The sequence below is a fragment of the Rhinopithecus roxellana genome, chromosome 15 (genome assembly GCF_007565055.1).
Source record: "Rhinopithecus roxellana isolate Shanxi Qingling chromosome 15, ASM756505v1, whole genome shotgun sequence".
Classification (NCBI taxonomy): Eukaryota; Metazoa; Chordata; class Mammalia; order Primates; family Cercopithecidae; genus Rhinopithecus; species Rhinopithecus roxellana.
In genome coordinates, this window is record NC_044563.1 from 58,149,038 (window position 1) to 58,176,276 (window position 27,239).

Sequence of the window (27,239 nt, forward strand, 5' to 3'; positions counted from 1 at the left end):
CTGTCTTGCTCTCTGTCTTCCTGCGTTAAGCCCGTGCTCTGCCCACATCATGAATGGGCCCCTGGATTAACCACAGGCATCGGGCCAGACACTGTTATTCATGAGGAGTGAGTGTAGGAGGCAGGAAGTATGAGACAAGGCCAGGCATGAGGGTACCCTTAAAACCCCGAGTTTTCCACCCCTCCCACCCCATGTTCTCACTTGTACTCAGCTGGACCACAGCGCTTCAGACATCACTAAGGATCGAGGTGCCAGCAAGCTTGATTTTTTTTGTCCTGTCTCTGCTTTTGACTTTCTGAGGTCCTCAGCAACATGTCTAAACCAAGGGATAGAATTCTTCTATCCTGGCACCTCTAAACCCAGCTACTTGGAAGGCTGAGGCATGAGAATCACTTGAACCTAGGAGGCAGAGGTTGCAGTGAGTCAAGATGTTGCCACTGCACTCCAGCCTGGGCAACAGTGAAATTGTGTCTTAAAAAAAAAAAAAAAACTATCCCCTAGTTTCCCTTCCACAAACCAGAAGCAGCTGAAAGATGAATGGTCCTGGTAGAGAACCCCAGTTCTCCACAAAGTCACCAGATCAGATCAGTAGGGGACCTGAGGGAACTTCCTGATGCTGGGTTTCTTCTCAGCCTGTGGTCCAGGCCTGATGGCTGAGCTGCCCCTCTTGGGGCAAGAGGTCCTGACCTATTGCCTCATTTCTTTAAACCACCAAGTCCCTAGCTTTCTGCAGCGCCTAAGAGGAGACCCAAAGGTCAAAGTATCTCTGATAAGGGCCATACAGAGCTTTTAGAAAATAAGCAGCTTGGTCAAGGCTGTAGAGGTCAGAAGAAACAGCCAAAATTGGCTATCCCACACTGCAAGTTGGCAGGCACTTTTTAGGAAGGGGCTCATAGGTCTGCTGGGCAGGTGCTAGTCTCAGGTCGCCTAAGCCACTCTGAGGCCAGAGTCTAGGGGGAGCCAGGAGCTCTTCTTGTAAGAGTATAATTTTTAACCCTTCCCTCTCAAAACCTGGACTTTTGAGCCCTCTCTCTGGCAGAGCTTGGGTTCAGAAGATTGAGGATCATCTTTTGAACCAGGCCCTGTTTTAAAAAACAAACCAAAAAAAAGGGTTGAGGAGTCTTGCCCTAGTCAGGCCCCTTCGTGGCATAGACTGAGGCCCAGGGTGAGGGAGTGACGTAGGCCCTATAGAATGGGCCTGTCTGAGAAGGCTTCTTGGAATAAGGAGAGGGTAGCATCAGGTGGGGTGTGGCACAGAGGGAGCATATCGGTAGTGAGAACCACATGACCAGATCTCTAATTTAGGCATGGAGGGTGAGCTCAGAGCATGAGACTGGCCATGCGGCAGCCAGGCTGAGCAGGTCAGATTTAGGATTTGCCTCTCAGGGCTGGACCTCTAGTCTAAGTACCTTGTCCTCACTTCCCCTCTGCTCCTACTCGTGGCTGCTGAGTTTGCTGCTCTCTGTAGTGTCAAGGAAGTTGTAGTCCAGGCCAGACTCTGAGGGCCACCTCAGGGGAAGGCAGCCAGCCAAAGGGGTGAAAGTTGAGCAAGGCAGGCAACTATATTGAGCCCTCACTCGGCCTCTGATGCAGCAATCCATTGGCAGGTCCACCTAGCCAGCCAGACCCAGCCGGCTGTTTACTTTCAGTTTTCAGCTCCTGAGTCAATGTTTATGTCACTTAAAGGGGCTACTCTGGAAAAGAACAGAACTTTAGCACTCATCCCAGACCAGAGGCTCACTGTTACCAGAGAAATGGGGAAGACAGTGGAATGGGAAGAGCTTGCCTGGCCTAGCACTGCTTACCCCAGTACAGGAGGTGCTGTACCCCAGCTCTACTCAGGACTTTTGGGGCCTGACCCTTTGCCTGGGATGGGGTCTGAGAACAGCAAGGCTTCATTTTGCTCTTGGGTCTGCAACTGGTATTGGCTCTAGCTCCATCTTAGCCTCTGTGTTTTGTAAGATATACCTTGTCAGAACCTTGGCCATATCTGAATTTTATTTGAACCCAGCATAGACCTGGATAAGAAGACCAAACAGAAGTTCTTAGATCCACTTGACAGTGAAGCTAAGACCCACAGAGACCCAGAATGAGAAAGTGTCTTGATCTTGAGTGAGTGGGACAGTTAGGTTGGGCCACAGACCAATGTCCTTCCCACTGTACTCCATTGCCTGTCCTCTGAGAAAGTCCCTGGGTTACTTGGAACCAGGGGTAAGTGGGGGCACCTGCACCCACCAAACCCTGGGAGCATGTGGCCTGTTCGAGGGATCCATCTGGGGACTGGAGTGGAGAGAGCCTAGAACATAGTGGCTGGGATCAGATCACCTTCCAGGCCAAAGAAGAGGGCCAGGCCCTCCCGAGAGAGCTTTTGGAGAAGAGGCTGTGTCACAGGGAGCAGGCCAGAGAAGGAGCCAAGAGCTGGGATCAGCCCGTGGTTTATAGAATGCTTCCTCTTGCATTATCTGCTCATCCTGATCCCATTTTCAGATGCACAAACCAAGGCCCAAAGAGAAAGTGGGTTGCCCAACACCACTTGGCTAAGAAGTGGTAGAGCCAGGACTAAAACCAGCTCCTCATGCAGGGTTAGCCACTCAATTTGAAGAGCCCCAGGAAGCCCCATATTTTCTTTCCAAACCTCTCCTTACACCTTCCACGTGCTCCATATTCTCCCCAGCAAAGTCCGACCTTTAGCATTGAAGGCTCTTTTAAGACACATCTATTAGCCGGGCGCAGTGGCTCACACCTGTAATCCCAGCACTTTGGGAGGCCGTGACGGACGGATCACGAGGTCAGGAGATCGAGACCATCCTGGCTAACACGGTGAAACCCCGTCTCTACTAAAAATACAAAAAAAAAACCCTAGCCGGGCGAGGTGGCGGGCGCCTGTAGTCCTAGCTACTCCGGAGGCTGAGGCAGGAGAATGGCGTAAAACCCGGGAGGCGGAGCTTGCAGTGAGCTGAGATCCGGCCACTGCACTCCAGCCTGGGCGACAGACAGAGCAAGACTCCGTCTCAAAAAAAAAAAAGACACATCTATTATCAGAGAGGCCTATCATGTTCATGGCCTGGGCATCCAGGTACTCAGAAAGGAACAGGTCCCATGTATGGATGAGGGAGGATTTAATGGGGCAGCCTGAAAGCCCCTGGCCTGCTGCTGTGACACCCGGCCCGCAGGAAAGCCAGTTCTGTCTTTCAGCCTAGTACAGTCGTCGAATACCCCGTCCCTGTTCCCTGGGAAGGCCCTTACAGATCAGCTTGCTGAAGTCCAAGAAGAATAAGGAGGTCAAATTCCCCCCACACATTCTGGAACTTCCCTCAGCCAGCATCAACCCCTCCTTCTAGTAATAGGTTTGTCTTGGCTGCTCTCCATACCTGCAGCTCAGTCTATCCCATACCCACCACTTTCCTAGCAAAGAAAATTCCTTCCTCACAAAAGCTGTGCCTGCAGGCGGCATACCCTGTCTCTTCATCGTCTGTTCACATTCCACCTTCAGGTTTAAGTCCCCGCTCCAGGGACTTCACCCCATGGATGACACCCACTGTCTAGACTCCAAGGCACCTGCAGCCCCTCCAGCTGTGACTATCCTGCTTCCATGTGTCTTCCTCCTGCCTCCCCAGGAAGGTTGATGCCTCCCACAAAGCACATGCTCTGCTGATAATTTTCTTGTGCCCTCAGGCCTCCAGCCAGAAGTGTGGTAGTATTTCAGAGGAATGGATAATACATTTGAGGGTATCCCTGCTCTGGCCAATTTCGCCTCTGGCCAACCCCACCAGGGTTGTGTGTTAGGGTAGCAGTCCTGATGAAGGAAGAATCTTCACTACTAGTCAAGATGGTTTCTAAACCCTATTGAGGTCAACAAAAGCAAAGTGCTGCTGACTGTGAGTTCTCTGTCCTTGCACACCCCAGCCCTGCCCTGTACACAGAGCCAAGCCCTGTCCTTGTCCTGGTCTCTGGGCCTGGACCTTGCAGATAAGGCCCACTAGGCTGTTGGGTCAGGGTGTCAGTGCTGGAAGGTTGGTGCCACACACGATTCAGCTCCATGGCAGATATGGCCCAGCCAGTAGGTGTAAGCCTGTGCTCATACTGTTCCCTCTAATGAAGACCTCACCCCACACCCAGCTTCTGTTGAAACCCTGCCCATCTTGGAGCCCACCTCCTTGTGAAGCCTCCCCAAACTTTCTTAGCTGTTACTAATTGCTGTTTTCTCAGTGCTCACAAGCTCTAAGCCTCATGTCTGTGATTATTGGGTAGCTCATTGTCTGTCTCCTCTGTAGCTGAGCAGCCCTGTGACAACAGGAACCACGTCTGCCTGTTGTCCATAAGAGTTGATCAAGTAGAGTAGATCTTAAGCTCCTGAAAAGTTTGATGAGTCACCAACAGAGGTGTTTTGTTTTGAGACAGGGTCTTCCTCTGTCACCCAGGTTGGAGTGCAGTAGCACGATCACAGCTTACTGCAGCCTTGAATTCTTGGGCTCAAGCGATCCTCCCACCACAGCCTCCCGAGTAGCTGGGGCTGCAGGTGTGCTCCACTACACCCTGCTATTGTTTTCCTTTTCTTTTTTTTTTTTTTTTTTTTTTTAGGGACAGAGTTTCCCTCTGTTGACCAAGCTGGTCACAAACTCCTAGACTCATGCGATCCCCCTGCCCTGGCCTCCCAAAGTGCTGGGGTTACAGGCATGAGCTACCCAGCCCAAGAGAGGCCTTTTGATGGTCATTTCATGAACTGAGGTAGTTGGCCCTTCCAGCCATGGAGAACAAGACTCATCTAAGTCTCTCTAAAACAGAGAAGACATCTCTTCTAGATGATGGGGAAGCAATGCCTGGTTTTAGGATTTGAGATAGAATACTCTGCTCTTAGGCCTGTTTTCCCATCTGGCCCATAAAGCAAGCATCTCCCTACTTCCCCGTCGGAGTAGCAGAGAAAGAAATGGAAGATAAGATACAACTGATGACCCAGAAAATCTACCTGCAGTACAGCTGGGGGACAGGAATGGGACTTGTGTCAGCCTAAACCCCAAGTAGCTCAGGAAACAGCCATCTTGGATCTTGGGAGTAAAGAAAGATATACACAAGCTTAAAGTGCTACAGAGAGCCTGAGAGAGTTTGACTTAACTAAAGACCTGGCATATGGTAGGCCGACAACCACTGGTTCTAGAATGAATGACTGAGAAGCTTACTACAAGAGTCTCCTCCCCACCCAATTTAAGCCTGTGGTTACCCTGGCCTGTGGTCATCTCTGTGATTGTTGGGTAGCTCATTGTCTACCCAATTTAAATTGGCCCCACCCAGTTTAAACCTGGGGTCCCACCCATACTCATCTAGCCACTCCCAAGCTCCTGTCTTGGACCTGGCCTTGCTGGGATCCCAAGCCTCGGACCCAGTCCATGCCCTACAGGAACACCCAGTGTGGAAGTGGGAGAGCAATAGGCAGAGGCTGGCCCACTGGCCTGCCCTGGCCTGAGGCATCAATCATGGAGTGCAGGTGCTTCCTGTATGTTGGAAGGAATAACTGCAAACACCAGCAAAAAGTGGGTTTCCTTCTTCCCTTTTAGCCTAGGCCTGCCTAGAAGGCAGGGAGATGTATCGTCTAGTCTCGGCTGTGCAGCCCAGCCCTAGCGCCACTTTGCTCTTGGTTATAAGGAAAGGCTGCCTGTGGACTCATAGCACTGAGAGCTTCCCAGATTGTAGACATTCCCTTGGCACTTAGAATTCTAGATTGGCAGGGACCCTCAAAGTTTCCCATCCACCCTTCTATTTCATGGGTAGGAAACTGACATCCAGACGGTAGACCAGGGATGCCTGACTCCACTCCCCTTATCTCATTCTGGCAATTCTAATTCTTTAGGCAGATCTCTCTGCCTCCCAAGGCTTAAGTCTGAGCTGAGAAAGCCTAAAACGGAGTTCTGTTTATTTCTGTGCCCCTCTCAAGTAGGTATTAAAAAGGGTTGCAGACATGAAAGAAAGAATAACTGAATGTTACTGATGCCAGAAGCAACTCTAGCTGGGCCTCAGTTTCTCATGAGCAGAACTGCAGGGCGCAGGTAGTCCCAGTCTCTAGGGTCTCCACCAAGCTGCTTCTCAGTGCCCAGGAAGCGGTACAGTATGCTCTCAGTGGTCCTTCAGTTTATGACAGCCTCAGCTCATGGGACTTAATGGCAGGGAAGAGCAAGCTGCATGCCATGAAGTCAGCCAGATTGGCCTGTGGAGGCTGCTCCCATCTCCTTTCAGAACTGCCCCTTCCCCTATCAGGCCCCCACCTCTTCCCCAGGGCCTTGCTCTCAGCCAGCTGTCTGGGATGGCTTTCCTGTATAACTTTGAGTTCCTTCAGCACAGGAGCCTGACATGGAGTAAGAAAAAAGAAAGAAAAATGAGCAAATGAGTTAGAGGAGTCCAGAGGACCATGACACCGTAACCCACAGGCAAATACCTTAAAGGTGGAATTAGTGGTGCCCTGTCAGCCAGAGGCAGAGAGATCAAAGTTTGGTAGCCAGGCAGTAGGTAGGTGCTTTGTGTCACCTGGCAACTCCAGGAGCTCCAAAGGGCCAGAGAGTGTCTTATTCCCCACCATCTCCCTGAGAGTTGGATATGTTCCCACCATCACACATGGGACTAAACCCAGAGCACAAATGGCTTGTCTAAGGCCACGCAACAGGAGAAGGGGTGAGGATTCAGACCTATCCTGGAGGTGACGCCCTCCTTCTCCAGAGGCACAGAAAGAGTCAGGGCTGGGGTTCACATCCCAGCTCTGCCACTCAGAGCTGTGGGACCTTGAGTTTATTCCACCTGAATGTAGTTTCCTTATCCACTACGTGGGGAGAATGATATACCCCCCATATAGGGTCGAGGTAAGGGTCAAACAAGATAAGGTATGTAAAGCGCTTTGTAAACCACGCAGCTCTACAGAAATATTAACCAAAGGACCAAAAGATGAGAGAAACCAGTGTCATCCATTGGTTGTGCCATATCCTCAGCGCTAACTTAGCTGACTTCTTCCTCTCCAGGACAAGAGCAAAGCCACCAGGGGAGCCCTCTCCCAAAGGCCTTGTCGCCCCAGACCTAACTCGCTCCCCGCCAACCTGCCTGAGGAAGAAACCCGCAGAATTGCACGGATATTTTCTTCTCAGTACTCCCAGAAAGACTGATGCAGCCTGAGGCGCTGGGAGAAGGAGACACCTGCCCACCCTCCCTCAGCTTTGTCCAGTTTGCAGAGGCACCAGGTCTGGCTCCTTCAGGGCTGTCACAGTCCTGAAACCACCACTTACCTAGGCCATGGCTGCCTCAAGAAACCCAGTCAGCCCAGACTGGCGGAGTGCCCCAAGCCAGTCCAGTGTCCACTTGCCAAATGTCAGCTCCTTTCTTCTGTGGTGAGGCAAAGGCTAGAAACAAAATGGAATCCGCGCCCAAGTGGCTCCTCCATCTTTTGGCCAGCGGACCCTAGCAGGCATCTTTCGGTGGAGAAACACCTCCTAGTGTCCTTGGCACAGCTGACTGCTTACATGAGCCCACCCTCTTCCTGAAGATGTGGGACCATTTTAGCCTTAAAAGTTGGGGAGGAGGGACATGTAGATTGTGTGCATTGTGCATAGTCAAGGAAATCCTAGGGCCACCTCCAGTTCATTTGTGTGGGAACAAGGATATTTTATAGATACAAATTATTTTTATGCCATGTTGAATTAATTAGGACAGGAAGGGGAAATCACCTCCTTCAGACTTTTTATCTGATTGTCTAAAATTCTAACCATGCTTTTAACTTATTGTTTTTACCCAGCTCTGAAGGTCATTGTTCTTGCCTGTGTTTGAATAAAATCATATTGGTGTTTGTAATCCGTGCACAAGTGTTTCACTGGAGTGGGGATGCTAGGAATTCGTGTGTGCCCTAACTGCCAGAGAGGAAGATTAACAACCATACCCCTCCGCCCCCCCGCAGACGAGGATCAATCACCATGAGACTGGCTCCCCCAGAATCGGGTTGGTCCAGATGACAGTGACACCCAGTATTTCCTTTGCTGATGCTTGAAATCCATTAGTAAAATGGAACCCTCAGAATCCCTCTTATCTCTGAGATGGGTAATTCTGGCTGAGGCTGTCAGACCACAAAGTCTTGAGCAGCTGCCACAGACAAAGCCCTGTGGGGAGGACAAGGAAAGGGCCATGGATGGGCGCAGTGGCTCACACCTATAATCCAAACACTTTGGGAGGGTGAAACAGGCGGATCACCTGAGGTCAGGAGTTTGAGACCAGCCTGGCCAACCTGGCAAAACCGTGTCTCTACTAAAAAAAAAAAAAATACAAAAATCAGCTGGGCATGGTGCATGCTTGTAGTCCCAGCTACTCAGGAGACTGAGGCAGGAGAATCACTTTAACCCAGGAGGTGGAGGTTGCAGTGAGCCGAGATCACACCACTGCACTCCAGCCTGGACAACAGAGCAGGACTAAAGACTCCGTATCAAAAAAAAAAAAAAAAAATGTGGCTGGGCAACAGGCTTTCACCCCCAAGTACATATCACTTCACTCAGTCCTCAAAACAACTTTCTAACTCTAGATATTATGATATCTAGAGTTTCTGGAAGTTCAGTGTTTTGCCTCTGTTTGTAGAGTTAGGAAGTGATTCACCACACAAGAAATCCCCAGAGGTATTGCAAGGCTACTGCTTTCAGTGACCAAAACAAGGTACAGCCAATAAGTGCTCTCAATTTAGGGACTTCATGGAGAAAGACCATGTGGGCTGAAGCAGTCAGGGAAGGCTTCCTAGAAGAGACAGGTCTTGGGGTGAGCCCAGAGAATTGGCCAGACTATGGACAGCTATAGAGAGAGAGCCAGAAAAGCCTGTGAGCGGCGTGCAGCTGGAGATAGAGACCAGTCTCGCTGTGTCTGAGCCTCTGTGGCCTCATGTGTAAAACAGATAATCACTCCAGCTTCATGGGGTTGTGAGGAAGATCAAACGAGATGACATTTTTTAAAGTGCTTCGCCTACATTTGGCATACAGTGGAAGCTTAGGAAATGTCAGCCCCACCCACTCTCTGATGCTCCAGAGCAAACCCGTAGCAAGGCAAGCACACAGCCACTGGGGCAGGCAGAGCACTCCCGGGCGTCAGAGGGTGCATAGTGATGCGGGAACCTCAAGGAAGGAGTGGGTGCCGCCTTCCTGGTGACAAGGCCTCCCCCTTCTATTTGTCTCTGCTCCTAAGTTCCAACCTGCCAGCCCACCCCTCCCCAGCACCACAGAGGCCAGCCTCCCTCTCAAGTCACCAGCACAGAGCATTCAAGGCCCAGGACCCCACTTTCCTTGGGGCTCAGGGAACCTAAAGAGGAGCAGTTGGAGACCAGGCCTCAGGGGGAAAGCGCCAGGTAAAGAATATTCCTCCAAATCCCACTCTAGCTCCCACAGACAACCTGATCGGGGTCAGGAGGACATGCTCCTACACCAGGTTGAGAGCAGCTCCCATCTCCACTTCAAAACAGTGTGTTATTTATCAGTATCTTAGCCCCGGAAGCTGAATCTTCCCAGTGCCAACTCTGAGGTAAATGACTTGACCAGGCATGTGGCATGGATTAAGGCATGAGATAGGTGTTCCCACCACCAGAACGAGCCAGTGGTTGCCTCTCTTCCCAACCCATAGCAGGCAGCCTTGGGACTTCTAGCATGGGCTGGCCTCTGGACATGGAGCCAAAGCAGGCAGACCTGGTCCTGCTCTCAAGCTCCCAAGCCAAAGAGAGCCTGGCCCTCCCTCCCCCTGGATTTCTCCAGAGCCTGCTGCCTCCTGGTTTGGGCTTCTACTCTATTCTTCCCCCACAGACTCCCTGCAATTTACTCCACCACCTCCAGGCTAGCAATTACAGATGGAGCTCAGAACCTACTTCCTAAGCCTTCCTAATCTCAGCAGCCCTGACAGCCACTTCCCTCTTAACACTAATGCAGCTGCTTATTCTGCTGACATTAAGGTCAGGGCCTGGTCCAAGGAAGAGGACAGGTACAGCCCAAGCTTTGCACTTGAGCGTCCGTACCTCTGACCACCTGCCCTGTGACCCTGGCTGTGTGCCGAAGTCCAGAAAAGACTTCTGCCTACTCCTCCTCTGCCCTACCCAATCAACTCCCTCTCCTTCCCTCCCTTCTGCTTCTCACTCCTCCCCTCCCTTCTCTTCCTCTTCTCCCCTTGCCCCATCACCTGGGGCCCGATTCAGCTATGCCCAGCCCTTACTCTAAGTGCCCAAAGATGGAGCCTCCAGTAGCTTCTGTGGGGCACCCTTCCATCCTGCCCCAGCTCCCTTGGCTCCAGCAGTGTCCATGCTAAAGCTTCCAAGTGTCATGTCAGAGAGAATGGTGGTCACAGTAGATAAGCCCAAAATGCCTTAGAGTTTACAGGCTAGAGTCAGGCCCTGCCACATGCTGGCTACGTGGCCTCCCTGAGATTCCATTTCCTCCACAGTAAAATAAGTGGTAAGATTTTAGGATCCCCAGCACTAAAAAGAAATGAAATACTGAAGCAGGCTCCAACACGGATTAACTTTGAAAGCATTACTATACTAAGTAAAAGAAGCCAGTCACAAACAAGCACATAGTGGATGATTCCATTTCTAGGAAGTGTTCAGAAGAGGCAAATTTATAGAGACAGAAAGTAGATTGATTAGTGGTTGCCTGAGGCTGGGGAGTCGGGGAAGGGGAGTGACTACTAATGTGTATGGAGTTTTTCCAGGGCAGGAGGGTGAAGGGTGATGAAAATGTTCTAAAATAGATTGTGTTGATGGGTGCACAACTCAGAATATACTAAAAACCATTTGAATTGTGCACTTGAAACAGATGAATTGTATAGTATGTGAATTCTATATCAATAAATCTGTAATTAAAAAACAAAATTAGGCCAGGTGCAGTGGCTCACACCTGTAATCCCAACACTTTGCCAGGCTGAGGCAGGAGGATGACTTGAGCCCAGGAGTTCAAGACCAGCCTGGGGAACACAGCGAGACCTCGTCTCTACTAAAAATTTTTAAATTACCAAAAAAAAAAAAAAAAAAAGTAAAAAAAATTAGAATTCTAATAGTACCTATCTCATAGGATTGTGGAAAATAGTAGTAATGTATGTAAAATATTTAGCACATAGTGGGCACGAAGAAATTACAGTTATCATTATTATTATGAGGCCTGGGAGAGCTGTGCCCAGCCTATTGTGGGAGGCCTTGACCTTTGGACTCAAAAGTGGCAGCAGGTCCACCCCCCCATACACCCTTGTCACCAAGAAAACGTCCACAGTTTAAAGGAGCTATATTAAAGCACCCCAAGTAACAGGACTGAACCAGAGGTGGAACTCACTCACCTCCCCTCTCACCTCACTGCCCTCACCAGCCAGCCTCTTGTCAAGTGATCAGGCAGTCAACCAGCTTCTCTAGGATAAGGTTTCAGGTCAGCCCGTGTGTATAAGACCAGTGCCAAGCCAGAAGCAGCAGAGACAACAGTGAATGACAAGGAGGGGCCATCCGATCCCTGCTGCCACCCCCTGGGATGGAGCCATAGGGAGCCCCTGTGCTGCCTCTGCCCTGGCAGGACTCACAGGTAAGACCCCTTTCTCCTCCCTCATCCCTTCCCCTGTCCCTCTCCCTTCTCCTTGTTCTCCCTTTCATTGGAGGCTTTCAGCGAGCAGCCCCGAGCAGTCAGGGCTCACTAGCTGCAGCATGTCAGACCTGATATTCAGTCCAGCCCCCACCTTATAAAAAGGAAGCTGCAGCCCTGATGAGGGTACTGTGGCAGGGCTGGGACTTGAACCCAACACCCGTGTCACTCACTCAAGACTCATACCCCGTTTGCCTTGCTGGCTGCCTCTGGTGATTTTGCAAATCCCCATAGACAGGAAGTGGCTTTCTTCTTTGCCTGCCCCAGAATCTCTGCGATTCCTCTAGAGCATAAGTCCCTTTCTTTCCATGAAGACCCTGGGGCCTCTTCCTGAGTAGGGATGACAGGGGCACTTCTGACCTGAGGCTGGTCCAGGTCATTTACTGGGAACTTTCCAGAGCCCATGGTCTCTCCGCCTGGATGGCTTCTTCAGTGGGCTGCTGTGAAGGCTTTGCCGGGAGGGTGGGTTGGAGTTGGGGAGGCAACTGGTATTGGGTAGGATGTCTCAAAATGGGGTCCTCTTCCCCCGCTTCAGAGCTACCATGGGGAGTTTTCCTAATGCAGATTCCTAGCCCCACCCCAGACCTAAATCAGGATCTCTGGGGCTGAGGGCTGAGAATCTACTCTGTAAACAAGCAGCTCAAGGGATCTTCGGCTCTCGCTGAAGTCTGAGACTCTCTGGGCAGTGAAACAGGCACAGCTTCAGATGCCAGACAAGCGTGGACACCAATCTCAGCGCCAGCACTTCAGTTGTATGACTAGCTAAAGCCCTGGAAGCCTCAGGTCCCTGGTTTATGAAATGGGAATAATAATAGCAACTACTTGTAGCCTTATAAAGGGATCGACTCAGTCAGTGTCTGTAAAGCCCTCAGCACGGTATCTGGTGCAAGAAGCAACCAGCAAACTTTAATGGACCATGCAGACTAGAACATCCCATCCCTCAGGAGCCCCAGCAGAGCTACAGAAAGGAGGATTCCACTTTTGACTTCTTCCTCCACTGGCCAGTGGCAAAAGGCTGCCGGCTGCTAGGGGTGTAGGGGAGGCTGGAGTGAATTGGGAAGAAGATTGGGGAGTGCTGGCCTCAGGGCAGCTGCTACATGTGCCCACCACTGTGGCTTCCCCTCCTCCCCCAGCTTGACTACTGAAAGTTCTAGAGCCCTGACCCCAAGATGGGCTTTTGACCTGAGTCTACGCTCATCCATTCCATTTCCCATGAGTGGCTAAGAACTGCCCCTCTTGTCAAGTGATCAGGCTGAGGCCAGGAGTTCGAGACCAGCATAAGCAACATAGAGAGACCCCCATCTCTACAAAAAATAAAAAATTAGCTGAGTATGGTGATGCACGCCTGAAGGCTGAAGGTGGGAAGGTCACTTGAGTCCAAGAGGTCAAAGCTGCAGTGAGCCTGGATTGTACCACTGCACTCCAGCCCAGGTAACAAAGCAAGAACCTGTCTCAAAAAAAAAAAAAAAAAGAAGCAGTTTGATATTGGGGAGAACAGGTGCCTGAGTCTCGGTTTCCTCATGTCTACAGTGCAGATACCACTGTCAGCTCTGCCTACCCATGGTAAGGAGGGGAGGGAGAGAGTCAGGAGGAGGACTGCAAAATCTGAGGGATGGGAACGTGACCTGTTTTTATAGGCCAAATTCACGCAGCTTAAGTATGGCACCACCCAGGCTTCTCCCTTTCTAAAGCCCCTCCTGGGTGCTGAGGAGCGCCTGGGGGCCAGGCCAGACATCACTCCATCAGCCTCCTCTGGCCTGTCTCCTGCAGCCTCACTGCTGCACTGAAGCCCAGGGCTGTGGAGCAGCCTCTCTCCTTGGACCTCCTCTCGGCCCTGAAGAGACTGAGCAGAGCCTTCCAGGACCATGGTTGGACTGAAGCCTTCAGACGTGCCTCCCACCATGGCTGTGAAGTTCCTGGGGGCAGGCACAGCAGCCTGTTTTGCTGACCTCCTTACCTTTCCACTGGACACAGCCAAGGTCCGCCTGCAGGTAGGTGCCCTTTGGCCAAGGGTCATTGATCACATGGAAGGAGGGGCTAGTTCTCCCCCATAGCCCGCATGACGTGTGTCCACATGACCTTCCTCACTCAGAACTCTGACGAAGACTCTCACTCCACTGCTTAGGACCCTTCCTTGCCTCCTCTCATCACCATCCACCAAGACAAAAAAATCTAAATTCTTTGCATAATGCGACAGGGCCCTTTATGGACTAGGCCCTACTTCTTAAAGTGCACAGTGTGCGGTAAAAGTAAGGAATTAACTGTGTGATCTTGGGCAAGCCACAAAGCACTTATAAAATGGAAAGACAATCTGTCCCTCTGATTACTCTGAGAATCAAACATCAAGCTGTGTGTATAATACTGCTTTATGAACGGTAAAATCCTGCCCAGACACCAGTGATTTCTACTGTGATGTGAAGGCTGTGACCAGCACGGTTGTTCTCAGGCCCAGCCCAGGCAGGCTCAGCCCCAGCAGGGTTCCTGTGCACGCAGCCCCTTCTTGCCCTCCCATCTGAGTCCTCGCCCCCGGCTATTGTCCCTCAGATCCAGGGGGAGAACCCGGTGGCCCAGACGGCCCGGCTTGTGCAGTACCGCGGCGTGCTGGGCACCATCCTGACCATGGTGCGGACCGAGGGTCTCTGCAGCCCCTACAATGGGCTAGTGGCCGGCCTGCAGCGCCAGATGAGCTTCGCCTCCATCCGCATCGGCCTCTACGACTCTGTCAAGCAGGTGTACACCCCACAAGGCGCGGACAGTGAGTGACCAGGTCCCTGAACACCAAAGGGGTGGCCGAAAGTCTGTGGGTCAAGAGACCAGGGAAGTCTAGACACAGAGGCAGAGCCAGGGGCTGCGGGGAAGATGGTACCGGATGCTCATGAGGAGGCTGAGTGGACATCAAGGAAGCTGCAGGGGCAGCCCCGCAGAGAACAGCATGTCCCAGAGAGCTGCTTAGTAGAGGGTACTGGCCCAATCTCTCTGCCCCTTCCAGGTTCCAGCCTCACTACCCGGATTTTGGCCGGCTGCACCACGGGAGCCATGGCAGTGACCTGTGCCCAGCCCACAGATGTGGTGAAGGTCCGATTTCAGGCCAGCATACACCTCGGGTCGTCTGGGAGCGACAGAAAATACAGCGGGACTATGGATGCCTACAGAACCATCGCCAGGGAGGAAGGAGTCAGGGGCCTGTGGAAAGGTAGGTCTGGACTCCGGGCACAGGCGGCCTTAGGCAGAGCTTTCCCTCCCCTCAGGCGGGGGCAGGGACCCCAGCAAGGAGGGGCTCCCAGCATGGCATGTTCCAGTGATTCTGAAAGAACGTCACAACCAAAGATACTTCACTGGCCTGCCACAGCCCCTCAAACTCAGTTCATTTTACCAGCCCTTTGCCATGTGCAGGCTGCTGTGAGAAAGACAGAAATGAATTTAAGACACCTTCACACACCCAGGGCGTGAGGACAGCGGAGGAGATAAGTCAAGATGCAGCTACACCACGGGCAGGATGTGGTAGGGGTTGCCCCAGAGGTGGAGCTCCAGAGGCGGGCTCTGCAGAGAAGGTGACACCTAAGCTGGGCCTGGAAGACTGAACAGGCTCTAGGTGTGTGGAGATGGAAGGGGAGGGGCCCTCAAGCAGGGCCCAGAGGAAGAAGAGGAGCATCAGAAACGCACAGCTGTGAGGAGTGGGCGCAGGGAGATGCAATGAGGAAGTGCTCCTTTGGGAGCAAAGCTGGAGGGTTCCCTATGTGTCCACATGGCGGCCACTGTGATGAATGCAGGACTCTCTCCGCGTGTGAACCAGAGGTTGCAGGAATGTTTGCAGAAGAAACTGACCCAGTGAAGTTTAAGGGCAGGACACCTCTTAAGTGGGGGCTCTTCAGTCACTTGTTAGGCACCCTTCAGAGCTTGTCCCCTTACCTGTGAAACCAGGGGTGGGCCCTGCTGGCACCACATTCTGTCACTGTTCCAAGAGCTCAGCCTCTCGCTGAATGACTTTCTTTTCTGGCTGCAGCTGGGTCTCGGGGAGGCATATGTTAATTTTGACAGCTGTTGCAGATCACCCTCCAAAATGAGGCCAAGTGAACACAAGTGGGCCTCTCTGCTCTCTGTCTCTGAGGAAGATATGGATAATCTGAGAGTTGTCAACAACTCTAGAGAGGAAAATGTGGAATCTGCGCAGCTGGGGTGGGATCCTCTGGCTGCGACCATTGGAATGGGGCCTGATAGCCTCCAAACTGGGGCCTGTGACCTTGCAGCCAGGGCATCCATTTCTCCCATTTCCCATTCATCCGTCCCCACTGCCTTCCTAACAGGAACTTTGCCCAACATCATGAGGAATGCCATCGTCAACTGTGCTGAGGTGGTGACCTACGACATCCTCAAGGAGAAGCTACTGGACTATCACCTGCTCACTGGTGAGGCCCTGGGCTCCAGGCAGGCAGCCCTCCCCCAGCAGGGAGGGAACCCAGAGGCAACTGGGTTTTAGAAGAAGCAGAGAGAGAAGGAGTGCCTAGTAAAGAGTGCCTGGTACATTGTGGTGAAAAGCAGGAAAGACCCCTAAGCTGGGAGGCTGGAGACTTGGGTTCCAGTCCCAGCACCACATCTCACTATGTAGCTTTAAGCAAGGATCTCTCACCTTCTCTGACTTCAGTTTCCTCAAACAGCCTGCATGACCTCCCACCTCTGGGTCAGCCCAGGCCTAGTTTGCCAGTACTTACCAAGAGCTTAGCCCAGGGCACTGTGAGAGAAACGGAAAATACTGTCAGATACGGAAAATATGCTCAGGGAGTTCATGGTTGAGTTGGGGACAAACAGTGCATACATATGGACAGAACACAAATGCACTCCTTGATATTTGCTCATCCTTCCTATGCAGACAACTTCCCCTGCCACTTTGCCTCTGCCTTTGGAGCCGGCTTCTGTGCCACAGTGGTGGCCTCCCCGGTGGATGTGGTGAAGACCCGGTATATGAACTCACCTCCAGGCCAGTACCTCAGCCCCCTCGACTGTATGATAAAGATGGTGGCCCAGGAGGGCCCCACAGCCTTCTACAAGGGGTGAGCCTCCTCCTGCCTCCAGCACTCCCTCCCAGAGAACAGGGACTTCTTTCTTTTCTAATGTGGCTACCATGGGTCAACCTGGGATGTAGCGGTGAAGAGTACAGATGTAAATGCCACAAAGGAGAAGTTTAAAAAACCATGCAAGTAAAAGAAAAAAAGTGAACCATACCTGATGGGGAGAGTTAGGGAAGCCTGACTGAGGAAGCGTTCTAGGAACAGGTAAAAGTACTGCCTGTCTCCAAAGGAAGTTAGCAATCCTGAGACCTCCCAGACCTCCTGCCATGGCCATTGAGCACCACGCTGACCACGGCCGGTGCCTTCCTCACTGTCTCCACACACTCCACATTTTCTTGCACTTACTGCTCCCTCTGCATGGAATGCCTCATCATCTACAGGCTGTCAATTTCAGCCTCCTTCAAGACCAGTTCAAATGCCACCTCCTCCCTAACACTCTCAGGTGTAAATTTTCCCTCCTCCCCGGGGAACTTCTGCAATGCCATTTGATACCATTTTTATGGTATGTATCACCTCCTGCCTTGTATTACAGTATTGGTAAGCTTAAGTTATTCCTCTTGCAAAGGGCAAGTTCCTGAAAGCCAAAGTGGCTCAGACGTCTTGTATCTCCCACAGTCCCTCACACAGAGTGAGCACTCGATAATGCAGATTGGTGACGATTATCACGACAGCTAAGTCACTCTATATTAGGCCTCGTGCTGAGCACTTTACACGCATTATCCCAACAGCCCCTTGAACTGGGTAGTATTGTCCACATTAACTAAGGAAAAGACTGAGTGTCAGAAAAGTTAAGTAACTTATCCAAGACCACAAGTTAAAATGGTGGAGCCATGGCTCAAACCCAGACCGTCAGACACCACACCCAACAATGTTGTTTATCCTACTGGTAAGCTGTTAACTTGGCCCTTTCACCTCCCACTGCTGATGCCTTCAACAGAGAGTTTTCTGGTGCCTGGTGTTATCATGGACCCAACAAGTGAACAAGAGCTACTATAGGTTCTCGAGCCTGGGAATGACGTAACAAAACTATATTGCAACTGACAGACTGTTCTTCCAAAAAGTGCCTCTATCATTACAGTCTTCAGCTGTAGCCACTTGTCTCAGTTACTGCTTTCACTTGTCCAACATTTCTGGAGCATCCTGTAGGTGCCAGGCCCTGGGTTATGCTCCCCTCAAAGAGCAGCAGATAAGTTGGTGATATTTACTGAGCATTTACTGATGCTGGGCCCTGTGCTGAGTGCTGTCCAACATTAACTCACCTAATCTGCACGACTAACTCTATAAGGCAGATACTGTTATTTTCCTCATTTTACAGATGAGGAAACTGAGGCTTAGAAAAATTAAGTGATGTGTCCAGATTGTAAAGCTGGAAACTGGGAGAGCTTGGATTTGAACCCAGGTCTGACTCCAGAGTTTACATTTGTTGTCACAGTGCTATAGTCCCCATGAGGGTCAAGAAAACCCATAGCATGAGGTTATGGTTCCCCAACTGAGTCCTCCAGAGCAAAGAGCAACCAGCCAGCAAAGGAGGAGAGCAGGGGACAGTCCAGGCAGAGGGAGCAAGAGGAGCAAAGGCATGGAGGGAAGAGGGCCTGGCATCATCAGGGAATGTGACTAGCTGAGTCTGGTGGGAGCAAAGGGGCCCAGGAGGTGGTTAGTGGAGGGACAGGCTGAGAGAGGGGCAGGGGCCAGCTCATGGGCTTCTCCCTGAGTTGGTGAGCCACAGCTGAGGTGGGGACACTGTCCCTGCAGTGCCATCACAGCACAGCCAGGCTCTCTGGAGATGAGCTAAATCTGGTGCCACACTGTCTTCACCCTGCAAAGCCCAAGCTTCTCCATGTCCTGGCAGGGGGCCATGTTAGGGCTGGCCCCCCGGGGTGTAACTGAACCCAGAAACACCCAGCAGCAGGGTGGAGTCAGAACCACACCTCTGACACTTACTAGCCACAGGTTTTTGGTTGAGCTCTTAACCTCCCTGGGCCTCGGTTTGTGAAAACATGGCTGCCTTATAGAACTGTGAGGGGCCCGGTGCAGTGGCTCATGCCTGTAATCCCAGCACTTTGAGAGGCTGAGTCAGGTGGATCACCTGAGGTCAGGAGTTCGAGACTAGCCTGACCAACATGGAGAAACTCTGTCTCTACTAAAAATACAAAAATTAACCGGGCGTAGTGGTGCATGCCTGTAATCTCAGCTACTTGGGAGGCTGAGGTAAGAGAATCACTTGAACTTGGGAGGCGGAGGTTGCAGTGAGCTGAGATTGCGCCACTGCACTCCAGCCTGGGCGACAGAGCGAGACTCCGTCTCAAAAAAAAAAAAAAAAAAAGAGAGAATTCGCTGCCTAACACAGTAACCTGTCTCAAAACGTCAGGTTTTCTTTTTCTCTGACTCCGACTTCTGCCTAAATCCCCTTAGCAGGAAAAAAAAAAAAAGAGCGAGAGAGAGAGAGAGACTGAAAGGATTTCAGAAAATGCTTGTGATGAACAGAAGTCTAGATCCTTTGGCACTACCACTGTGTCCCCGAGAGCACACGCATCTGCTGTGGTCTCCTAGCACTCCACCTGATGTGTTGGTTGTTTTTCTCATCAGATTTACACCCTCCTTTTTGCGTTTGGGATCCTGGAACGTGGTGATGTTCGTAACCTATGAGCAGCTGAAACGGGCCCTGATGAAAGTCCAGATATTACGGGAATCTCCGTTTTGAACACGACAGGAAGGCCGCTGATAGCTAACGTGTCCCAAACCAGTTAAGAATGGAAGAAAACGGCGGATCCATGCACACATGGACACAGACCCACACATGTTTACAGAACTGTTGTTTACTTGTTGCTGATTCAAGAAACAGAAGTAGAAGAGGAGGAAGGATTCTGGTCTTCAGTGCCATGCCTTGAGAACACCTTTGTTTTGCACTGACAAGATGGAAAATAAATTATATTAATTTTTGAAACCCATTAGGCATGCCTAATATTTAGGCAAGAGAAAATAAACCAAGATAGATCCGTTTGGACAAAATGGAGGGTTGGAGATGTGTATCCCCGTGAAATCTGGTTAGATAATGAATGATAAGCAGGAAGGATGGCAAGCACGGGACAGGAGGGGCCCACGATAGAGTGGGAGATCAGCCACGGAGCCCGGAGGGACGCCACCCAGCAACACAGAGCTGGCGACTGCCGCTGCACCGTCACACATGCATCATCAGCCTATTCGTAATGTGGCTGCCACAGAGAGTCCTTTGGGATTTAGGAAACCCAAGGAACAAGAGAAAAAACTAGAGCCTGTGCCAGTGTGAGACGGACTCGTAAATATTCCTGACGACACTGAAAAATCAAGAGGGCAGCCTCCCCTTTCCTACAAAATGGAGGGAGCCGTCCCTTCCCTGTCCACCTCACCAGGGGTGCTGCCACACGCAAGTGAGAAGCTGGGCATGTACACACCTTATGAAAGCAAAAGCTCTGTGTGAATCTAACTACAAGGACAATGTCTTGGGAGAGATTTTGTCGGGACAGAGAGGAGTTGCCAGGGAAGAAGGTTTGAAAGATACGGTTGTCTAGAGGTGAGACCAAAGGATCCAGAGACTTGGGGACCAGAGGTGACAGTGGATGATGTGAAGCCATAGGAGCCCCGCCCCCATGCAGCCCCTTCCCCCCCACCACGCACTCAATCGTGAGCACCTCAAAGGGTTGTTGGGCTTGGGGGAAAAGAGGTGGATTCCTGGGCAAGAACCTAAAGTAGCAAGACTCGGAATTCTTGGGAAATTATTATGACTCAATAAAAGAATTCACACCTTAGGTATGGGAATAAGAACAGCCACTTCTCTGCCTTTTCTTTCTTGGAATTTTCCTTTCTCACTTATATTTCAGGCTTTCTATGTGTCAGCGTGGGGCCAGATCCAGCCCCACATGCCTACACTTCATCTGCCCCCTCTCACCCTATTTAATTGCAGGCAAGTTGCTTTATTTTTTTAGGGCTCCAGCTCCTGCTTCTGCAAAAGGCAGGGTTGAACCAGACGACCGACTTCCAAGCTTAAAACTGTACATCTTTCGAATTGATAATGGGGACCCAAAATGCCACTGTCTTTTTCTACTTCTTGGCAGCCTTGTGTAGCTCTGATGACTGTCAGGACTGGGTTCAAACCTCACCCCATTCTACCATACTAACCACCTATCCACAGGGAATCCTTGCACCTTGGTGTGCTACCAGAAAAGTGGGAATAACAATCCCTGCTTCACAGGCTTGTTGTGAGGGTTGACCTAAACCTCCTTGGAAAGCAGACATGTGGTGTGCATCTGCTACCTGGGAGGCTTAGGCAAGAGGATTGCTTGAGCCCAGGAGTTCAAGGCTGCAATGAGCCATGATTGCACCTGTGAATAACGACTGCACTCCAATCTTGGCAACAGAGCAAGACTCACTCTCTGAAACAAAACAAACAAAAAATCGTTGGCATACAGAAGGCGCTCGGTAGTGTCCTTTCCCTGCTTCCCTGCTCCTACCCCTCCACACCCTGGGAAAAAGCCAATATCTATTCATCCTCAGCACTTTCCTCAATTTAAATTATAACTTCAGATCATCTATGTATAAAAACTGGAGAGTTCATACAAAAGCAAAAAAAATTATTTTGATTTAATATCTGGCTTGGTTTTCAAATAAAACCCATATTTTAAAAACTTTCTGGTTGGTGCAGTGGCTCATGCCTTTTGGGGGCCGAGGCAGGCGGATCACTTGAGGTCAGGAGTTCGAGACCAGCCTGGCCAGCATGGTGAAACCTTGTCTCTACTAAAAATTTAAAAAATTTAAAAAAAATAAAAAAGAAAATTAGCCAGGCATGGTGGCAGGTACCTGTAATCCAAGCTACTTGGGAGTCTGAGGCAAGAGAATCGCTTGAACCTGGAAGGCAGAGGTTGCAGTGAGCCAAGACCGTGCTACTGCACTCCAGTCTGGGCAAAACTCTGTCTCAAAAAAAAAATTAAATTGAATTGAATTAAATTAAAATTTTCCCTTTTTAGCCAGGCGTGGTGGCACACGCCTGTGGTTCCAGCTACTTGGGAGGCTCAGGTGGGAGGATCACTTGAGCCCAGGAGATGGAGGTTGCAGTGACCCAAGATCACACCACTGCACCCCAGCCTAGGTGACAGAGTGAGACCCCATCTCAAAAACAAAACAAAACAAAAAAAGAGTTTCTCTTTCTTTTGACTTGACTGACATGTGCAGATCACTCTCAAACTCCTGGTCTCGGTTTGTAAGTTTCTAGGGCATGGAACTATGTCTTCCATGAATTTCTATATGGCAATATTAACACACCACCTACGCAGAGGATACTATTCAGGTGATTCTGAGAAAGGGAGGATAAAATATTCTAAGAGATATTTTGAGTGGGATCAGGAGCCTACTAACTGCCAAGTCCAGCCTTTTGGAGAAAGAAAAACGAGATTGGTGAGTCTTGTGAGGTTTCTAAGCCAAAATACTAGATCTCTTTCTCCATTTTTTTTTTTTTTTTTTTTTTTTTTTTGAGTCAAAGTCTTGCTCTGTGCCCAGGTTAGCACAATCTTGGCTTGCAGCAACATCCACCTACCGGGTTCAAGTGATTCTCCTGCCTCAGACTCCCGAGTGGCTGGGACTACAGGTGCATGCCACAACACCCTGGCTAGTTTTTGTATTTTTAGTAGAGATGGGGTTTTCACTGTGTTGACCAGGCTGGTCTTAAACTCCTGACCTCAGATGATCCACCCACCTCAGCCTCCCAAAGTGCTGGGATTACAGGCGTGAGCCACTGCTCCCAGTCTCTTTCCCCACGTCTTAAAGGCAGAGATTCAACCAGATGACCTGAAGCTCTTTCATTCTGTGAGTCCAAGGACTGAGAGACAGTTTCTCCCAGGCTACGGTGTGAACACCTTTTCAATGTTGCCTTCAATTTATGCTTCCAGGAAAGCAGGGACGTGAATTCATGAGAAGGTCAGATCACCAGCTGAGGCCAGCTTCTGAGTTCCGTGCACCCATTTCCCCACCACACTCCTAGAGACACCACCTCCAGTCAAGTGGTTCAAAAGGAATCCGGTTTTTCTCAAACTCTTCTAATGTATCAGATGAAAATGAGATACAGTCCCGACTCAGTCCCATCTGTGACATGATGGATAATTCACATAAATGTTCTAAGTAATGGTAGTATTTTTTAAAAGAATATTTTATTCAGGAGGAATCAATGTTAAGGAAATACTGTTATAGCTCCGTAGATGAGTTTGTTTCAGGGCACTTTGAAAAGCACAGAGTGCTACAGAGTGAAAATATTCATTGTACATACATTGTGAGCCATACGTTATATTAGGTGCTAGGGTGAACAAGACCAGTCCTGTCCTCAAGGAGCTCACTGGGGTGGAGGATGGTGGGGCAGGAAAGACAAACCACAAACCATCAGTCACCATACTGGGTGATCAAAGCTACAAATAGAGGTGTGTACAAAGCACCCAAGAGCAGGTACACAGTTAAGGAACATCTGACCTGGCTGGGGGGCCAAGAAGCTTCTTGGAGGAAGACACCTAAAGGTCAAATAGGTGTTATCCATGTAAAGAAAGTTAAGCGAAAGTTATTCTAGGCAAAGGGAATGGTTCATGTAAAGGCCCAGAAACAAGATAAAAACATTCAAGGTGCATCCAAGAGATTGCCAGCTGTCAGTATGGCTGGGTTGCAGACTTAGAGATTTACTGGGGGGACTCAGGAAGGAGAATCGCTTGAACCCAGGAGGTGGAGGTTGCAGTGAGCTCAGATCGCACCACTGCACTCCAGCCTGGGTGACAGAGCAAGATTCCGTCTCAAAAAAAAGAAAACAAACAAACAAACAACAAAAAAAAAACTCCTTTCTATTTTTTTAGGTGTATATTCAAAGTGCAAAGTGGAATTGTGGAATCACTTGGTATTGGTAATTCTGTATTTAATTTTTTGAGGAACCATCATACTGTTTTCCATAGCAGCTGGACCATTCTCATTCCCAGCTACAGTATATAAGGGTTTCAGTTTCTCCACAACCTCTTCAACACTTATTTTCTGGGTTTTTGATAGTAGCCATCCTAATGGATGTAAGGTGGGTCTCTCATGGTGGTTTTGATTAATGATTAGTGATGCTATGGCTCTTTTCATGTGGTTATTGGCCATCTGTATATCTTCTTTGGAGAAATGTCTAAGGCCTCTGCCTATTTTTGAATGAAAATTAAAGAACTACAATTTTATGTAACTTGGATGAATCTCACACAGCGTTGAGGGAAGACACAGAATCGTACATACAGTACCATTCCATTTATATAATGTTCAAGAACAGGTAAAACAAATATTTGGTGTTAAAAATCAGGATACTGGTTATTCTTTGGGTGGATAGAGACTGACGGTAGACACAAAGGATCACTTCTGGGTGTTAGTAATATTTGCTCATGTGTGTGCTCATTATACAGGGATGTTTGCTTTATAAAAGTTTCTCATGCTGTATACTTAGGGTTTGTGCAGTGTTTTGTATGTGTTTTACTTCAATAAAAGTTTCCTTTAGGCTGGGAGTGGTGGCTCATGCCTGTAATCCCAGCACTTTAGGAGGCTAGGGTGGGAGGGTTGCTTCAGTCCAGGAGTTCGAGACCAGCCTGAGCAACATAGGGAGACTCCATCTTTACAGAAAATACAGAAATTAGCCAGATATGGTGGTGCACGCCTGTAGCCCCAGCTATGGGGGAGGCTTAGGTGGAGGAATCACTTGAGCCTGGGAGGTTGAGGCTGTAGTGAGCCATGACCACACCACTACACTCCAGCCTGGGTAGCAGAACAAGACTCTGTCTCACATTTAAAGAAGAATTTACTTTCAAAGTGTACTTAAACTTGGGTATTGATAATGTGTGTGTATGTGTGTGTGCATGTGGGGTGCGTGTGTGTGTGTGTGTGTGTAGGGATGATAAGAGTTGCTGGCCAAGCAAAGATCTTAAGAGTGTTCCAGGCAAAGGGAACCAGTGGTCCACAGGCCCTAAAGTGAAAATGAGTTTGGCATGTTCAAAATGCAGAAAGAAGGCCTGTGTGACTGGAGTGAAGTGAATGAGGAGATAAATGTGAGATCATTCATTTATCCATTCATCAAATATGTAACAGTTGTGCCAGAGGCTGAGAAGTCAGAGGACAGACAATTGTTTGGAAAGTTTGGCAGAGAGAGGAAGGGGAAAAAATAGACATTGTGAAAGGGGTGGGCAAGCCCTGAGGACAGTTCATTTTAATTTACACAGCGGAAGGAAAGAAGAATAGGGAACAGACTGCAGAAGCAAGGTCCTGGGGAAAACTTAGCAGGGGATAGAATAATGGGTAAAAGGAGGAGAGACTGCTCTGGAAAGAATATGAGAAACCTAGAAATAAAAGAGAGTCATGGCCAGACGTGGCTCACACCTGTAGTCCCAGCACTTTGGGAGGCCGAGGTGGGGTGGATAGCTTGAGTTGAAGAGCAGCCTGGGCAACATGGTGAAACCCCATTTTACAAAAAAAAGTTTAAAAATTAGCTGAGCATGGTGATGCACATCTGTGGTCCCAGCTACTTGGGAGGTTGAGATAAGAGGATCACCCGAGCCCAGAAGGCCGAGGCTACAGTGAGCCATGTTTGCATCACTGCACTCCAGCCTGGGCAACAGAGTGAGAGCCAATCTAAAGAGAGAGAGAGAGAGAGAGAGAGAGAGAGAATCATAAAGGCAAACAATTTGAAATGAAGGGAAGTAAAACAAGAGATTCTCCAAGCATTTCAGTGAAGTTCGAGGAATGGTCACATATGAAGGAAGGTTACTGGGCCTGGAGAGTTATTTATAAGAAAGATAATCTTGAAAGTCTTTTTATCCCCTAAAATGTAGATTAATGAAGAAACTTGGAACTGCTGATGCACCGTTCTCTGTTCTATGCTATGCTGAGCTGTCAGGAACCCTTACTATGGGGTGCCCCAACATTCTAAAGCGTAAGGTATCAGGCTTCCTGCGGGCTCACCACAGGCCTTTGAACCATAGACACAGTGCTCTGCATCCAGCACAAACACCCGCAGGGCAAGCCACCAGCCAACATGTGACAGGGCCTTCAAAATTCACAGAAAAGAATATGCAAAGCATGTTGTCCTCTACATATCCACAATCCATGATGCCACAGAAATATTAATAATTTAAACATGTTAAGAAAGAGGAATAAAAATACTATAAGGAACTGTTATAGTCGAGATCAACTCATGCTGTACCTTTATCACTTATTGGATATTACAGTAAAGGGCCTGAGGAAAACACCATTTTCAAGTCACACCAGGATTGTGGAGGACATTTTCATCAATGAGAAAAGTTATAATCCATTGCCCAGTTTTACGGAGGCTGATTGTCTGAGTTTCCTGGCATAAAAAGACACCAGTACATTGATCTTGTAAGTCAGTGTCGATTGTCAAAAGTTGATCTTTTTGACATTTGACGAATGGACACATAGTGGTCATCTTTCACCAATATTGTCGGTAGAAACTGCCATAGACACATTGTGGATGATGTAGGCTGGTCGGATCACAAAAATGACGTAAAAATATGGACTTTGCCTGAGAAATATGCTACTGATAAGATCATTTATTCAGGTCCTCAACCCTCTCAACATTTAGAAATGAAGAGAAGTAAAACAAAGAGAGTCTACCATCATTTCAGTGAAGTTTGAGGATTACCATGTGGTACCTAGTTTATATAACTAAGAATTTATTCATTTGGATGTATCCATATCTGACAAAAATTTTATTCTCTTGAAGGTTTCATAATTGAGTACAAAGTGATTAGATGATTACTTTGCAACTCTGTAAGGTATTTTCTTCTTCTTTCTTTCTTTTTGGGACAGAGTCTCACTTTGTCGCGGAGTCTGGAGTACAGTGGTGCAATCTCGGCTCACTGCAACCTCTGCCTCCCAGGTTCAAGCATTTCTCCTGCCTCAGCTTCCTGAGTAGCTGGGATTACAGGCACACATCACCACACCTGGCTAATTTTTATATTTTTAGCAGAGACATGATTTCAGCATGTTGGCCAGACTATTCTCAAACTCCTGACCTCAAGTGATCCAACCACCTCTGCCTCCCAAAGTGCTGGGATTACAGGCGTGAGCCACCATGCCCGGCTGGAATAGCCATTCTTTATTCCTTTACTTAATATAGTTGCTTTCACTAAAAAATTAATTAATTAATTTAAATCAACTTAATTCATCATGGTAAAATGTTACATCTGTAAACAGATTTTTTTTTTTTTTTTTTTTTGAGACGGAGTCTCGCTCTGTCGCCCAGGCTGGAGGGCAGTGGCGCGATCTCGGCTCACTGCAAGCTCCGCCTCCCGGGTTTACGCCATTCTCCTGTCTCAGCCTCCCGAGTAGCTGGGACTACAGGCGCCTGCCACCTCGCCCAGCTAATTTTTTGTATTTTTTAGTGGAGATGGGGTTTCACCGTGTTAGCCAGGGTGGTCTCGATCTCCTGACCTCGTGATCCGCCTGTCTCGGCAAAGTGCTGGGATTACAGGCTTGAGCCACAGCGCCCAGCCAGATTTTTTTTTTAAGACAGAGTCTCACTGTTACC

General features: G+C 49.4%; 2 protein-coding genes across 5 annotated transcripts in view; both read left to right on the plus strand.

The window, feature by feature from the left end:
• The window catches only part of C2CD3 (C2 domain containing 3 centriole elongation regulator), a 158,202-nt gene extending 150,378 nt beyond the window's left edge, over nucleotides 1-7,824 (plus strand). For 2 of the 4 annotated variants that reach the window (XM_030917913.1, XM_030917915.1), the window contains one exon: nucleotides 7,002-7,819. In XM_030917913.1, the coding sequence (XP_030773773.1) occupies nucleotides 7,002-7,142 (141 nt within the window). In that variant the 3' untranslated portion in view covers nucleotides 7,143-7,819. Of the gene's footprint in view, nucleotides 1-7,001 lie in introns of all 4 variants that reach the window. The other 2 variants (XM_030917912.1, XM_010366825.2) reach the window with 2 other exon arrangements.
• A 3,225-nt stretch (nucleotides 7,825-11,049) lies between these two features.
• On the plus strand, nucleotides 11,050-20,475 carry UCP3 (uncoupling protein 3). Its single transcript, XM_010366831.2, has 7 exons — nucleotides 11,050-11,549; nucleotides 13,377-13,597; nucleotides 14,151-14,361; nucleotides 14,596-14,799; nucleotides 15,911-16,012; nucleotides 16,474-16,654; nucleotides 19,259-20,475. Exons 2-7 carry the CDS (start codon nucleotides 13,472-13,474, stop codon nucleotides 19,371-19,373), a joined length of 939 nt encoding a protein of 312 aa, XP_010365133.2. The 5' UTR covers nucleotides 11,050-11,549; nucleotides 13,377-13,471; the 3' UTR covers nucleotides 19,374-20,475.
• The last annotated feature ends 6,764 nt before the right edge of the window (nucleotides 20,476-27,239 follow it).